This window comes from Cyprinodon tularosa, unplaced genomic scaffold (assembly GCF_016077235.1).
Source record: "Cyprinodon tularosa strain WSP-4 unplaced genomic scaffold, ASM1607723v1 ctg46, whole genome shotgun sequence".
Classification (NCBI taxonomy): domain Eukaryota; kingdom Metazoa; phylum Chordata; class Actinopteri; order Cyprinodontiformes; family Cyprinodontidae; genus Cyprinodon; species Cyprinodon tularosa.
Window position 1 is genome coordinate 383,303 of NW_024039185.1, and position 14,127 is coordinate 397,429.

At 39.5% G+C, this 14,127-nt stretch overlaps 1 protein-coding gene across 1 annotated transcript; it reads left to right on the forward strand.

Annotated features, from left to right (window-relative positions):
• Window positions 1–1,066: 1,066 nt before the first annotated feature.
• Window positions 1,067–10,547, forward strand: LOC119793717 (sodium-dependent neutral amino acid transporter B(0)AT2-like). Its single transcript, XM_038300948.1, has 12 exons — window positions 1,067–1,194; window positions 2,391–2,607; window positions 4,468–4,625; window positions 5,265–5,385; window positions 5,477–5,652; window positions 6,743–6,853; window positions 6,927–7,168; window positions 7,351–7,534; window positions 7,615–7,816; window positions 7,895–8,054; window positions 8,139–8,301; window positions 10,286–10,547. The coding sequence occupies exons 1-12, from the start codon at window positions 1,132–1,134 to the stop codon at window positions 10,523–10,525; spliced, it is 2,037 nt and encodes a 678-aa protein (XP_038156876.1). The 5' UTR covers window positions 1,067–1,131; the 3' UTR covers window positions 10,526–10,547.
• Window positions 10,548–14,127: the final 3,580 nt, after the last annotated feature.

The window sequence follows — 14,127 nt, forward strand, 5'->3', positions numbered from 1 at the left end:
CCAAAAGTTTGTGTATGGATTTTGTGATTTCTGCCCATTTAGGCCTTAGTTTGAAAGAAAAACTAAATATGTGGGATTATTTCTTTCTGAATGATCAGTTACTAGTAATTTCTGGGTTGAGCAGTTTCTATTTTCATCAGATAAAGAACTTAAAGTATTCAATTCGCAACCTAAAGCCCTGATGTCTCATAGATAAAGAAATCAGCAAAGAACACAAATCCTGCTCTTTGTGATAGAACTTCTAGAAATGCTTTCTCTACAAGAGTTAAAGTTAAAATTATAACCAGGGATAACTGTCTGGAATTAAGTGTTAAAAGCAACTTTCATCTCTGTTTACTACATTTCTTATCCTCCAATAGGAGATGTTTGGGCGGAGTCAGGTAATGAAAACGTTTCAAGTTGACTTTGTCAGGACGTTTGGACAACCTCTTGGAGAAGATCTACTTTAGGTAAGAGAAGGTGACTAATTATTGAAATAATTAGGAAACTTTACCGTGCATCTTTGATGTGGAGGTTTGTCATTGATCGCTATAGCATCAGAGAGGTTTTATTTACCTCCACAGCAGGCAGGCAGCATACGTGGCAAGTATGCGCGTTTGTTGCTCCTACAACGTATCTGTGATTTAAATTTAGAATCACAGTTTTCTGCGCTTTTCATTGTTTTTATTATCTGTTAAACATTAATAAAAAAAATAATAGGGAGAACCCCAATAAAACCTTGGTTAAACAAATGCAATAAAAAAATGTAAAATATTTAGCATTTATATTATTATTATTTTAGTTTATAATTAAATTTTTAGCTCTACTGTTATACAAAAATACTAACACGTGTTGGAAAATTCAACATTAATCCCTTCCAGTATTTATTGATCTTGGAGGAGACAAGTGATGGAATGTTACGTTCAAACCACAAACCTGCGTCTTGAATCCAGTGTTAGCTCGTTCAAGTTGACAATAAATTTGCTTTTAAGGCGTTTATTTTTATTTGTGAGCAGTGGCGTAAAGCAAACAAAAATTATACAATTGTGTAAGATGAACATTTTTCCTGCTTGATATGAATTTTGGAGAGGTAGGCGGCATCTGTCTCTCAGTTTCCGAGGGGATCATGAACGCATCTCCTGGGGGTGTGGCATGGGCATCGCCTCGTTCTTGCATCAGGCGGAAGAAGCAACCTTTTGTGGAAAGAACACGCGGGTAAACTTGTCATATTTCTTTATGTGTTTTTACTTATACGTAAACATAGATATAAGTGGCGTCGCCTGCCTAATTCACTTTGAATGGTGAAAATGGAAATTAGCTCCGGGTTTATTTAAATGACTGCATTAGCCGCCTCCGTGGTCCACGTGCGTTAGGGAAGAATAAGAGACTTTTCCGCCTCTCTACTCATTGTTTTCTAGCAGTTCCAGCTGTTGGTTGGGGTTAAAATATGAACTGGTGTCCAAAGCTGTGAGTTTAGAATAAAATAGGGAGTTGAAGATGCTAATAATGATGTTATTAGCCCAGTGGTTTGTTATGGTAAGAACTAACTGAGTCAAATGAAATTAGCTGTTTTTTTTCAAAGAACAAAGGAACAAAACAAACTGTGTTTTGTGTATTAATTGAGCTATAAAGGTTACAGACCCCTGATCTTATAGATAAAAACTGTGATACCAGTTTTAACACATTATAGGGCAAGTAAGATCTAGAACCACAATATCTATATCCAGCCAATCAGCAAAGATGCTGCTACATGGCTGTACATCTTATTTTGGCATTTGACCAATTAGATGAGCCCTTGAATTATATATTACCTATTGCAAATTTAGATGGAAAAAAAGTTAACGAGTCAAGAAAAAAAAGGTAAAAAGCTAATTTAAAAGTAAAAAAAAAGGTAATTTGTTAATCAAAAAGTTAAAAAGTCAAGGAAAAAAAGTAAAAAGCTAATTAAAAAGTATAAAAAAGGTAAAACGCTAATTAGAAAGTTAATAAGCCTAGTTAACAATTATATTTAGATTTATAAACTAAAAAATGTAAGTACCAGTATCAGCATTAATGCCTTTATGTTTATATTGGACAATAAAAAAAAAAAAAGTATTTCTGTCATACTCAGTGTTTTTCATGAATTTCTTATAGAAGCACTTTTTTTTATTTTATTTTTATATATATATGACAATTTGGTGTTTCTTGTTTTTACATTGGCATTCATTTTTTCCATCAAAAAAAGATTGTTAAAAAGGTATTAAAATCTTTCCTAGAAAAAAGTCCTAGATTCCAATAATACTATTGGCTTGAAATGTGGATTTTAAAAGGATTTCACTGAGTGTCCTATAAAGTATAGCTAATAAAGGAAATAGTTATTGTGATGATTTATGGGTTTTATTAAGACAAATGTTTGTTGTCTTTTGCTTCAGATGGAGAAGCAGCCTCTGCCAGCCGATGATGACAAGGTGGAAGCTGTAGAGCCGGCAGCTGATGGCGGAACCGAGGCCATGCAGCAGGCCGCCTCTGAGCCTCCCGCTAGAGCGGGGTGGAACAGCAAGGTTGAATACTTTTTGGCTCAGGTGGGATTCAGCGTCGGGCTTGGCAACGTCTGGAGGTTTCCATATTTGTGCCACCAGAATGGCGGAGGTGAGAAGCATCCTCTATGCTGTTTTAAGACTTGTTTCATTTCTGATTGCCCATTTTTGTCAAGCTTAGACCTTCTGGAAATTCTAGCTTCTTTTAATAAATGAAACCGCTTTAAGAGCAGCATTTTAAATATTTTGTAGCAGTTTACGCTCCTTAAATATTTATATCTGAAACAGAGAACAGCTATTTTAAATCAGGGATTTAGAAGCGTAAAACAAAGAGCAGGCATTTTAAACTGCCTCTGGTATTTTGTTATTCCCTGTTTAGTCTTCCGTTTCCTCCTTTACACTTTTTATGTGATTCAAATCTGGTTTGTCTGATCCAAACCATCTCTGATACCTCTTTCTCACCGGCCAAAAAACACAATTAAACCCACTAACAATAATTTTTTAGTGGATGTGCGAACAGCTAATGGACGCCTGTCTAACAGGGTCAAACGACTCAGCAAGCGACTCGTGTTAAAATTGCCTCGGCTCAGATTTGCATGTTGTGCGAACACAAGAGACGGGGCGACCCGCTAATTTAGGTAATACCACTGAGCTTAATGTACAGACATTAACACACCGCACCAGTCGCTTCTGATCTAAAAACCGAAACAACTCTGTTTACATTCCATAAACTTGGAGCAGCACTGGTAAGGGTGATTCGGACAGATAAAAGAGCGGGACAATAAAGCACACTTACTACGCATTGGCCTCCTTACTTGTTGCTCTCCATTGTTTATTTTCCTTATATCTATTGCACTGGTGACAGCATCAATGCTAATCCTGCGTGATGGCGTTACAAGACATGCAGCAGCGGGTAGGGCTGTAAATCACATCCATCATGGTGATTCGATTCTGTATCGTTTTCCTGACCCAACGATACGATTATTTTCGATGCTCAAGAATACACCACGATATGATTTGATTCGATTAATTGGCTTATTTATTTATTTTTTTACCTTACAGGCTAAACAATGTTTCAAATTTGAAATAAATAATTGAAAGCTGTAATATCGTTATGCATTTTATCTGAGAAACAACAGCAAATAACAGAAGTAGGAAAGTTGCACTCCACCTAGGCCTTAAAACCTCATTCACTGAAAATTAATGATAACACTATGTTATAGATTCTGAAAGGCCTTGCATCAAAAAAAAAAAATATATACTGCACAAAATAGCTGCAATGAGTGCAATGCAATACCTCAGTTCCAGAGTGTCGACGTCCCCGGCCCCTCCGCAGACACTCCGCTGCATCTCTCCAAAATTGTAGTTGACCGCAGACAGGAGGCCGGCTTGTTTTGTTTTTATGACCGAAATTGCGGAAAACAACTCGTGAAGTTGGGCCAGCTAGCAGAGCGAGGTGCACGAGAACGCCGGGACCCTTTTTCCACCTGGATCCCCGCTATTTTTCGCCGTCATGTCCCTCTGTTGTCGGACAAATTGGCTCCCACTTCCTCTCCGCCTCGGCCGTATGAATCGATACTCCTGCGGACGTGTCCATGCATCGGATCGTCGGCTGTTGGATCGATACAAAATGATTATTATTTACACCCCTAGCAGCGGGGGGACAAACGTCGTGAAGCTTGCCAGCGAGGGGTTGTAACCATGTTTTTTTGTCAGTGAGAAGGGAGACAAATGCTGATTGTTAACGGGTCGACTTATGTTTGAAAAAACATGCGTTACCCGCTATTTCCAGTTGGAAAGAGGCTTGAGTAACAAAGGCAAATGCAAACACTGCTGAACTGTCCCAGGTCTTTTCCACTGATAGGCATTTATAACTGATCATGACAAGCTTTAAAAGTAAAAACAAGAAAACAAAATGGTATAGAGTTTCTAGCTTTGGTTGGAGTTTCTGATTTTGGTTTTCTCCTCCCAGGAGCTTTTCTCCTGCTCTATGTGCTGCTAATGCTGGTGATGGGGATCCCCTTGTTCTTCCTGGAGCTGGCAGCAGGTCAGGACATCCGGCAGGGAAGCATCGGGGTTTGGAAGTACATCTCTCCTAGGCTTGCAGGAATCGGCTACTCCAGCTGTGTGGTGGGTAGATGCTAAACACTCAGCATGTGTGGATGAAAACTATACAGACAAATAATGATCTCATAATGTTGAACAAGCTTTTTTTCCATAATATAAAAAAACAAAAAATATTTAACTCTGGAGGAGGAATTTCTGGACTGCAGAAAACCTTTTTGAATAAAATGAATCTATACTGTTATTTTATATCTATGATATGAGAAGTTTATTTTGAATGTTTGCAGTCTTAGAAAAACAGACCCAAATAAACAATCGAATTACAATTGGCCTTCGCAGCGCTTTGCTGCTCGGGCCTAATAAAGAGGTTATTAAATGTTTGCTTATATGAATTATGTTTTTACGTTTGGTGGAGCATCTAGCCTGATACTTTATCCTACCGGCTAAGTATTAAGTTTGCATGAGAAATGAAAGCTCATAACACATGAAATATTTTAGGCAACAATTTTTGCATTCTAAACAGTCCTTTAGGAGTTGAATATTTCACACATTAATACTTGTAGAACACTATATCCTCAATATTTTAGGCTGTTTTATGCGTTTTACTAGTGTTATCTTAACAGGGTTGTGCAGAAAACTGTCCGGAGTGACACCTATATTCATTTTGATTAAACTAGATGCATGTTTTTGTTCCCAAACATTAAGGTTTGTTTCTTTGTGGCGCTCTACTACAACGTTATCCTTTCCTGGAGTCTTTTCTATCTTGGGAGCTCCTTCCAGTATCCGTTGCCCTGGAACCATTGCCCAAACCAAGGGAATATAACTGGTAAAAAAATATATAGAAATTTCCAGCGGACAGGTTATTTTAAAAGTTTTCTAAGGTTATTCACAGATGGTGGTTTCTCTTGTTCTACCAGAAAAAGAATGTGAAGACAGCTCCGCCACATCTTACTTCTGGTATCGCAAAGCTTTGAACATAACGGACTCCATCGACGAGGTGGGCTCCTTCAATCCCTACATCGTCGGCTGCCTGTTTGCAGCGTGGACCATTGTGTGCCTGGGAATGTTCAAGGGTATCAAGTCTTCTGTCAAGGTAATCATTCAGGTCAATTCTGGATAATTAAGTTAAAGTTTTTTAAATACACCTCATTTTTCTATTTGGCTGTGAATCTGTAATCTAATACATTCAAGACAGTCGATTTTCAACCGGCTATATTTTCCGTTGCTCACTTATTCGGGGGTCACCACAGGAAGTCAATACACTAGATAACTGAACAACAACTTGCTCAGATTTAATTGCTCATAGTTATTTTCCAAATTGTCTTCTCATATGAAGGAATAACAGGGTTTCTGCAGGTCATTAAAAGTCATTAAATTATATTTTTTAATTAAGGCCTTAATTGGCATTAAAATGAATTAAATGTGATTATTGTGGCATTTAAAATGCTTTATTTAAAAACAATTCTGTCAGATATATTATATTGCGATATATTTGCGCGGAACTGCTTCAGGTTGATCGTAAAGCCGTATGTTCGGAAAAGAAGGCGGAAAAAAAGCTAGAGAATGGGGAAAATGCAAAGTCACCCCCCTTCATACTACGTTCTTTAGGCAAAGCCCCGCCCCTTCATGTGACCCTCTTTAGGTAAAGCTCTGCACCTTCACCCATCTCTCTTAAGGGAAAGCTATGCCCCTCCATCCAACTCTCTTAAGGCAATCAACTGGATTAACCGGAACTGCTTCCGGTTGATCGTAAAGCCTTATGTTCGGAAAAGGAGGTGGAAAGAAAGCTAAAGAATGGGGAAAATGCAAAGCCCCCCCTTCATACAACGCTTTTAGGCAAAGCCCCACCCCTTCATGTGACGCTCTTTAGGCAAAGCCCCGCATCCTCATCCATCACTCTTTAGGCAATCAACTGGATCAACCGGAACTGCTTCCGGTTGATCGTAAGGCCTTATGTTCGAAAAAGAAGTTTGAGGCGGAGAAAAGGCTAGAGAATAGGAAAAAAATAATTTCGACAAAAGTGGCTGGAAAACGAGGAATTCCGGACATGGCTGCAACCTGTGGACTGGCACTTGTTGATGGCATTGAAATGATTTCTAAGAGCATTAAAAAACATTAGAGTTACTCATTCCTGTATAAACCCTGAATAAAGTAGATGATTTATTTATTTTTCATTTTGCCAGGTGATGTATTTCTCCTCCATCTTTCCTTACGTGGTGCTAGTTTGCTTTCTGATCCGAGGGCTCATGCTGGACGGAGCTTCAGAGGGAATCGTCCACATGTTTTACCCTAAGGTACCCGATCAATTCGCTATCATGGAAGGGGAAATGAGGACAGTGTCCCTGATGCACCTTTTTTTCTCCCTAGCTGGAGATCTGGGGCGACATTCAGGTTTGGCGTCAGGCTGCCACACAGGTTTTTTTTGCTTTGGGCCTCGGCTTCGGATCCATCATCGCCTACTCCTCCTACAATCCCAAGAACAACAACTGCCACCGTGATGCCTTCACTGTCTCTTTTATCAACTTCATGACGTCTGTGCTGGCCACTCTGGTGGTGTTTGCTGTGCTGGGCTTCCGCGCTAAAAGAGAGGTCAAGATCTGCGTTGAAAAGTAGGTTCAATCTTCCGGAAGGTTTAAACTGATGGTTCACGTTAGAAATTAATTTGTCTACAGTTCCTTAATCCGTGAAGGTTCAAACAGGAAAAGATTGAGACAATATGTTTTTGTTTGACTTCCTTTCTTGTATCCTTCCCTCAATTCCAACTTTAATCTAGATGTTTTCTTGTTTTCAGTAACGCAAGGAAGCTGTTACAGCAGTACAATGAAGGTCTAGTGTCTCCAGGCCTGATGCCCACCTTCAACTATTCTGACCTGGGCTCCCCGAGTGTAGATAGCTACAGAAACTGGTTTCAGCAACATGTAAAAACCATCCCTGGTAATGTAACAGAGTGTGACCTGGAAAAAGAAATGCAGAAGGTGAGGAATACGCTTTTGGAGCTTTGAATGTGTAACTCTCTGTAAACATGAGCTAAAGCTGGCAGTTCTGTTCCCTCCAGGGTGTGGAGGGCACAGGTCTGGCTTTCATTGCCTTCACAGAGGCCATTACCCAGCTACCCGGCAGCCCCTTCTGGTCGGCGCTCTTCTTCCTCATGCTGCTTAACTTGGGCCTCAGCACCATGTTCGGTACCATGGAAGGGATCCTAGCGCCTCTCAGGGACCGGTTCAAATTTCTGGCGAAAAACAAGACCAAACTCACAGGTAAGCATGAAGCCTAGCTGATCTGTTGGACTCCGTTTTTCCTGTTTTGCTCCTAACTCTCCTCCATCATGGCTCCAGTTGTCAGCTGCGTTATCGGCTTTATGATCGGCCTGCTCTTCACCCAACGCTGTGGGAACTACTTTGTGACCATGTTTGACGACTATTCCGCCACGCTACCTCTCATCATCGTTGTGGTGTTTGAGACCTTCAGCGTGTCTTGGCTTTATGGAGCTGATAGGTGAGAATCAGCTCAACAATGAAAGATGACCAGTCTCCACGAGTTTAGGCTGATCGCATGTTTTTTTTTTTTTTTTCTGCACAGATTTCTTGACGACATCGAGGCAATGCTGGGCTGGCGGCCCTACGTCATTTACAAATACCTGTGGAAATACGTTTGCCTGTTGGCCATGTTGGGGCTGCTGGTCGCTACGACCGTTCGTATGTTCATGAAAACGCCAACTTACATGTCGTGGAATCATGAAACGGTAAGTTTATGAAGGAAGAGAAGAATGTATGTATATTTATTCATTTTTGTAAATATTTGTTAGGTTTGCAATTAGCCCCTTGATACCCAAAAACACAAATTACCGTATTTTCATGAGCATAAGGCACACCGTACTAAAAGGCGCAGTCTCAGTTATGTGTGCCATTACTGTATTTAACACACACATAAGGCGCACCGTACTATAGGGCGCGGGTTTTATATACCAGTACATATCCTCTACTACATATCCTCTACTACATATCCTCTGCGCGGTGCAAAAGTTTGTCTGACACGCGTTGGGCGGAGCTACTCTATCCTTTCTTTGCCTTGCAGCTATATTTGCTGTGATCAGTAGGAATATATTAATATGTTTTTTAAGTGGGAAAATCCACCTGAAAACTTAATTCAACAGCAGCCTCTGGCCGGGTCGCCTCCTCGCGGTTCACCGCGGCGGCTGGCAGGGGTTTTTCATCTAAATAATCCAAACTGCAGGCACCAGGATAATAAAAGCGAACATATTCTGTCTGCAGGTTTCAGCATTTTAAGTTAATTTAGGCGTTAATAAACTTTTTCAGAGGAGTGATCACAGCGCTCTGTATCATCAGCGCTGTGTCTGTCTCGCTGTCAGCTCCCAGATCAGCTTCGATGATTGGTTGATGCGGCGCGTCCAGCAGCAAAACTTAAATTTTTCCATCTCGAGCAGCAGCAGCTCGTTTGCGGCGCGTCAAGCGCGTTAGATGCTTAAATGCTCCCGACGCGCTGAGCCTGCTGCTCAAAATGCGCTGCAGGACCTTTTGCTGCGCCTATACGCGCGTCAACCATTGACTTTGCATGTAAACTCGCTGCTTCTGCTGCGTCTGGTTCACACCGATGTTGAGCGGTTGAAGTTCCTTTGTCAGACCTCCCAGAATAACAGCAAGCACAGCGTTTCATTTCACCATGTTTTGCACATCGGCTAAGAGATGGGCATGCATGGAGTCACAGATGAACAGCGATGGTGATGAGAGGAAAAAACCACCTGGTCTCCTTACAAACACCTCCCTCAGCCACTCTTTCATCATCTCCTCAATGAGGTGGTCTCAAAAGTCTCAGTTACAACACAGATAAAAAAGACGTTTATGTGCGCCTTATAGTCGTGAAAATACGGTATTTATCTGCTCTCTTCTGTAGCTTCAAGCTAGAGAGCAGGTTTGCTTTATTTTTTTAGAGGAAATGGCAAAAATAGTTCTGACATGTTTTTAAGTGAGAAAGTCCACCTGAAAGCATCATCTGTGTAGTCAGATGATCCGGATTATAATCCTGTAAAATATGCAGTTCCTGTTTGGAGCGCATACCGGCTGGCAGCAGCGCTGAAAATCTCCGCTGCGAGCTCTATTTTATGACCAGCCTGTGAGGCATTTCCTGCTGCATTTCATAGCGGCTCGAAATGAATACAAAGAGGTTTTAAGGTTGTGGGGAAAAAAACTGCAAGTGTCGGAATATGCAATTGATTTAAAGCAGCAATAATCATCAGAACTCGCTCTTTTCTTTGTACATAACAATCCATTATCCCTGCTTATTGTTTATATTTTTAAACCTTTGGGGTTTAAACACTTTGTATTCATTTTTCATATGTTGAAGCTCTGCAGAAGTAATAAGAGCTTGCATGTAGTGTCTGTCTCCTGGAAAAAAAATCCCTAGATCAGGTTTTCTGATTGGTTGGCGCTCTGGCGTCCTGCAGCAAACGTTCAAATTTCTACACTCCAACATGGAATGCTCTGATGCCAGAACACTCAGATGTGCTCCTCAAACTCTTAACATCTCCATAGACTTTGCATGCAAATCAGACGTTTTGATGCCCAAAACGCATTTGGAGTGAATGCACCATTAGGGAAAAACATTAACCAAAAACGGCTTCATGTCTCCTTGCAGAGAAAAAAAACCTTCCAAACAGCTGCACTTCTATTTCCTCTTTTAAAGTGTTTATTTTTTATGGTTTATTTCAGGCATCTGAGATTCATCTGCCGTATCCCAGCTGGGCTCTGGCTGTTCTGGCCTTGTTGATCATCTTTGCCATGCTGCCGGTGCCTGTGGGTTTTATCCACTCTGTTGTGCAGGACCGGAGACGGCCGACGCACAGGGACACGGAGACGGGTCACTACAGCATTGTCAACGGCGATGAAACCCCCATGACCGACATGTCTGAACCCGACCAAAGGAACTGCTTCTTGGTTACTGAATCTTAGAGGAAACTAGGGCTGCAACCAACGAATATTTTGCAAAACGATTAATCTGTTGATTATTTTTTCGATTAGCAATTGTATGGCCAAAGGTTCCTTAAAGATTTATTACGAAAGTAAACCAGGTGAAACTAAAACATTTCCACTTGAGGAGTTCTGGATAGGGCATATTAACGGACGGAAAAGTTTTATTTTTAATCTTAATTGCAAAATGTTTATATATTATTTTACAATTTAGATATTATTACTGCTCTAAGTGAGTTTCTCTTTCAGCTAAAGATGTATTTTACAGTCTCTATATTCCAGTTAACGATAAATCGATTACTAAATTAGTTGACGATTATTTCAATAATCTATTAATCAAGTTCATTGTTTCAGCCCTAGAGGAAACACAAGAACTGCCGTAATGAATTTAAATTGCGATTTTCAGACATTTTTTTTATTGAACTGCTTTTTACAGCATGCATTTGACAGATTTATTTTATTTTTAAGTATTTAAAAGTATTTCCCCTTATTTATTCTTAAGTTAAATTAAATCCATGGCTTTCCAGAGGCCCATGGTTTACCAAGATGATTTTATTTTCCTGCAATTACGACTTTTAAAAAGTTGATATTGAAAAAAAAAATGGAGCTTACAGATTTCAATGTGGAGATTTGATGCTGCTGCTCTGATCGAGATGAGCAAAAAAACAAAAAGAAAAGAAAACATGAGCCATTTCTGCAGAGCTGACGGAGAATAAAGGGCTAGTTAGCTTCATAAAGAACCGTGAAGCTAACCGGTTGGACCCATGCGTGACGGGAAAACCTTTTTATTATTTTAAAAACACCAATCAACCAGGCTGTTTGAAGCTCATCACTGCCAAAAACTATTTGCAGAGAAGAATTTTCCCCTCTGGTTTGTACTTTTCAGTACAGTATTGTATTACAGCACAGTAAATGTTTACAGTGATTGTTACACTAAGGGCAGCCTGAGGAAATATCAGGATGGATTAAAACATCAACAACATATTTTTGCAGGGATGCTTCCTAAATCAGCATATTAACGGTTTAATCAGCTGATTAACATCTGGGTTTGGGCTTCGTTGGGGTTTGATTCTGATTCCTTGTTTCGATTCAAACTCTTGATTCTTCTAAGAGGTAGAGTTTTTTTTAAAGTTACAACTAGTTTATAAATATCAGACTTATAAAGTTGAATATAAATGTTTTGAGTTTTCCTTTTCTGGGCATTACACTCTAATATGGAGCTTTAGTTTTTCACATTTACACACATTTAGTGTCTGATGCTGCTGATACTTAAACCATACAAGATGTTTTATTCTGATTCTGACCGGAGTGCCCTAACCCAAAGTAGAGGAAAAATCTGAATTTGTCCCCCCTGCGTTTTGTTGACGAGGCAAACTTAATTCTAACTTGTGTAGATCTACAGTTAATGCATTCACTCATGAAGTAGGTAGGAAATCAGCTGCTATGAGTCAAAAAACAATTATTTTAAAGCAGCAAAAATGGATAGAAACGTCCTTTATAATGCACGTTAAAGTCGGGAACTTGTTACTTTGACACCGTTAGTCTGGTTGTTTAACCGTGTTGGTTGTTGGTCCTTTTTTGAAGCTGTTACTCCTAACCACCTGATTGGTCGCTTCATTTATTAGCTGTGATCTGCATATTAGATCCAGCTTCAGACTGGCCCAGTTTTTCTTCATGCTGTCCACTTAACCAGTTCATTTTAAACCAGTGGTCTCTAATTTAAATCCCCCACCTCAGAGTCCTGCTACTTCTACATGTCTATTTCCTCTGGACACCAGACTGAAGGCCAAACTACCTTAATAGCAGCAGTTGGGTTGTGCTAATTAGCTCCTGTAGGGGTCGGTTGTTGGATCTAAAAGTTGCAGGTGGCTGACCCTGTAGAAGTAGCAGGACTAGAGTTTGAGAATGATTCAAATTTGAGTCCCTTATGATGCTGTGGTGCTGGTGCTTTTACCTTGTGAGCCAACCTTTGCACTTGGTGCAGATTCTCTGCTATTGGTGTTTGTTAGCTTCTTCCAACTTTTTATCCAACTTTTTAAGGCAGTCAGAACGACCCTGTTCTAGAATCTGATACGCTTCTGATTTTAGTTTTAAAGCATGTTCGCGTTGATGGTTCATTCATAAAAACTCCACTCCAGCATAACAGTCACTGCTGCAACAAAACAAAAAAACACTTTGGAAGCAGACTGCTTCTGCTCTCCTTTTTCTTTAAACTTTCTTCGTTGTAAGATGTCATCATTATATTATCGGCTCCCAACTTATAATCACACAGAGATGCATATATCTGTTGTTACTTCTGTGGCCTGAGCGTTGCTGTGTGACGTTGCGTCGGGGCTGTGAAACGTTCAGGATGAAGTCTGATGGAGGCTGCAGTTAAGAAGTAGTCTAATCCATGCAAAAAAAATCTGACTTCATCCAAAAATTGGATTAAAGCATCAAGAGCTTCAGTATGAGCGTAGCTTAAGTTCAATCTAAACTTGATGCCTAAACCAACCAGGCCATATCAGTAACATTGATGCATATATTGATGTGAAATATTGATGTCGGTTGAACCTTATTTTTTTATTTTTTTTTATTTCCATCTTTGCCACTTTTCTTGTGGTACACCTGAACTTTTCCTGAAGCACAGTAAAGGATATTTTCTGTTCTACTTTACAAAAAAATGTCGCTCGACTCCAAAATGTGAACCCTAACAAAGTATTTATACTGAAAGCATTCATTTATTTGTGGTTTTATTGCCATTAAAGTGGCTTTTTTTAAGAGGAAACTTCTGCTGACTGAATCAGTCATGAAATATTGAGCTAAACACATATCTGTCTTTTGTAAATATGTAAATAAAGCATGTAAAAAAGAAAACTTTAGACTTAAATTTGCATGAGATAAGGCTTTTTAGTTTAGATTGCTTGTAGATGCATCTGAGTTTGTCTTCTCTGAGTTTTTATTTGTCATATTTTCACTTTTATATGTGAATTTGATTTCAACATGGTTCATATGAACATAAAATGCTGTATTTAAAGTGCCTTCTGCTTTCATAAAAGAACAAAGTGTTTAATGTTTCAGATTTTTTTCATGTTTTATAGCTTTGTGTTTGATGGGTACGTGATCTGGGTGTGTGTGGTAGGAAAGCAAATGTAAAAAATAGATTTTATCTGTTATAATAAAGGATTCTGCAGCACAATATCCTAGACTTCTGCCTATTTTTACCTGCTTTCATTTTTTCCAAACTTTTCTTTTTTTAATTTTAAAGCTACAGATTCTATAAATAGTAATAAGAAATTATCCTAAACATAAAGATGCAAGCAGAAGTGAAGGATCAGTTTTTGTTCCTTTTTTTTGGTTCCAAAAGTCTGATTGTTGGATAACGATTTAATACTGGTGATATTTATTTCCAGAGATGTTTTCTTACCTTACGCTCGGGCTGACTCAGATTTCCATAGGTTTTTGTCTTCTCTTTAGGAAAGTCAGACAGTGGGAACATTTCTGCTCTCATGTTCTCCACCATAATAACTTCTGCTACCTGCCGTGTGAAATCTGCACCATTATCTGTTTGGGAAAAGCTGAGACCCATAAAGATGTGGGCCAAG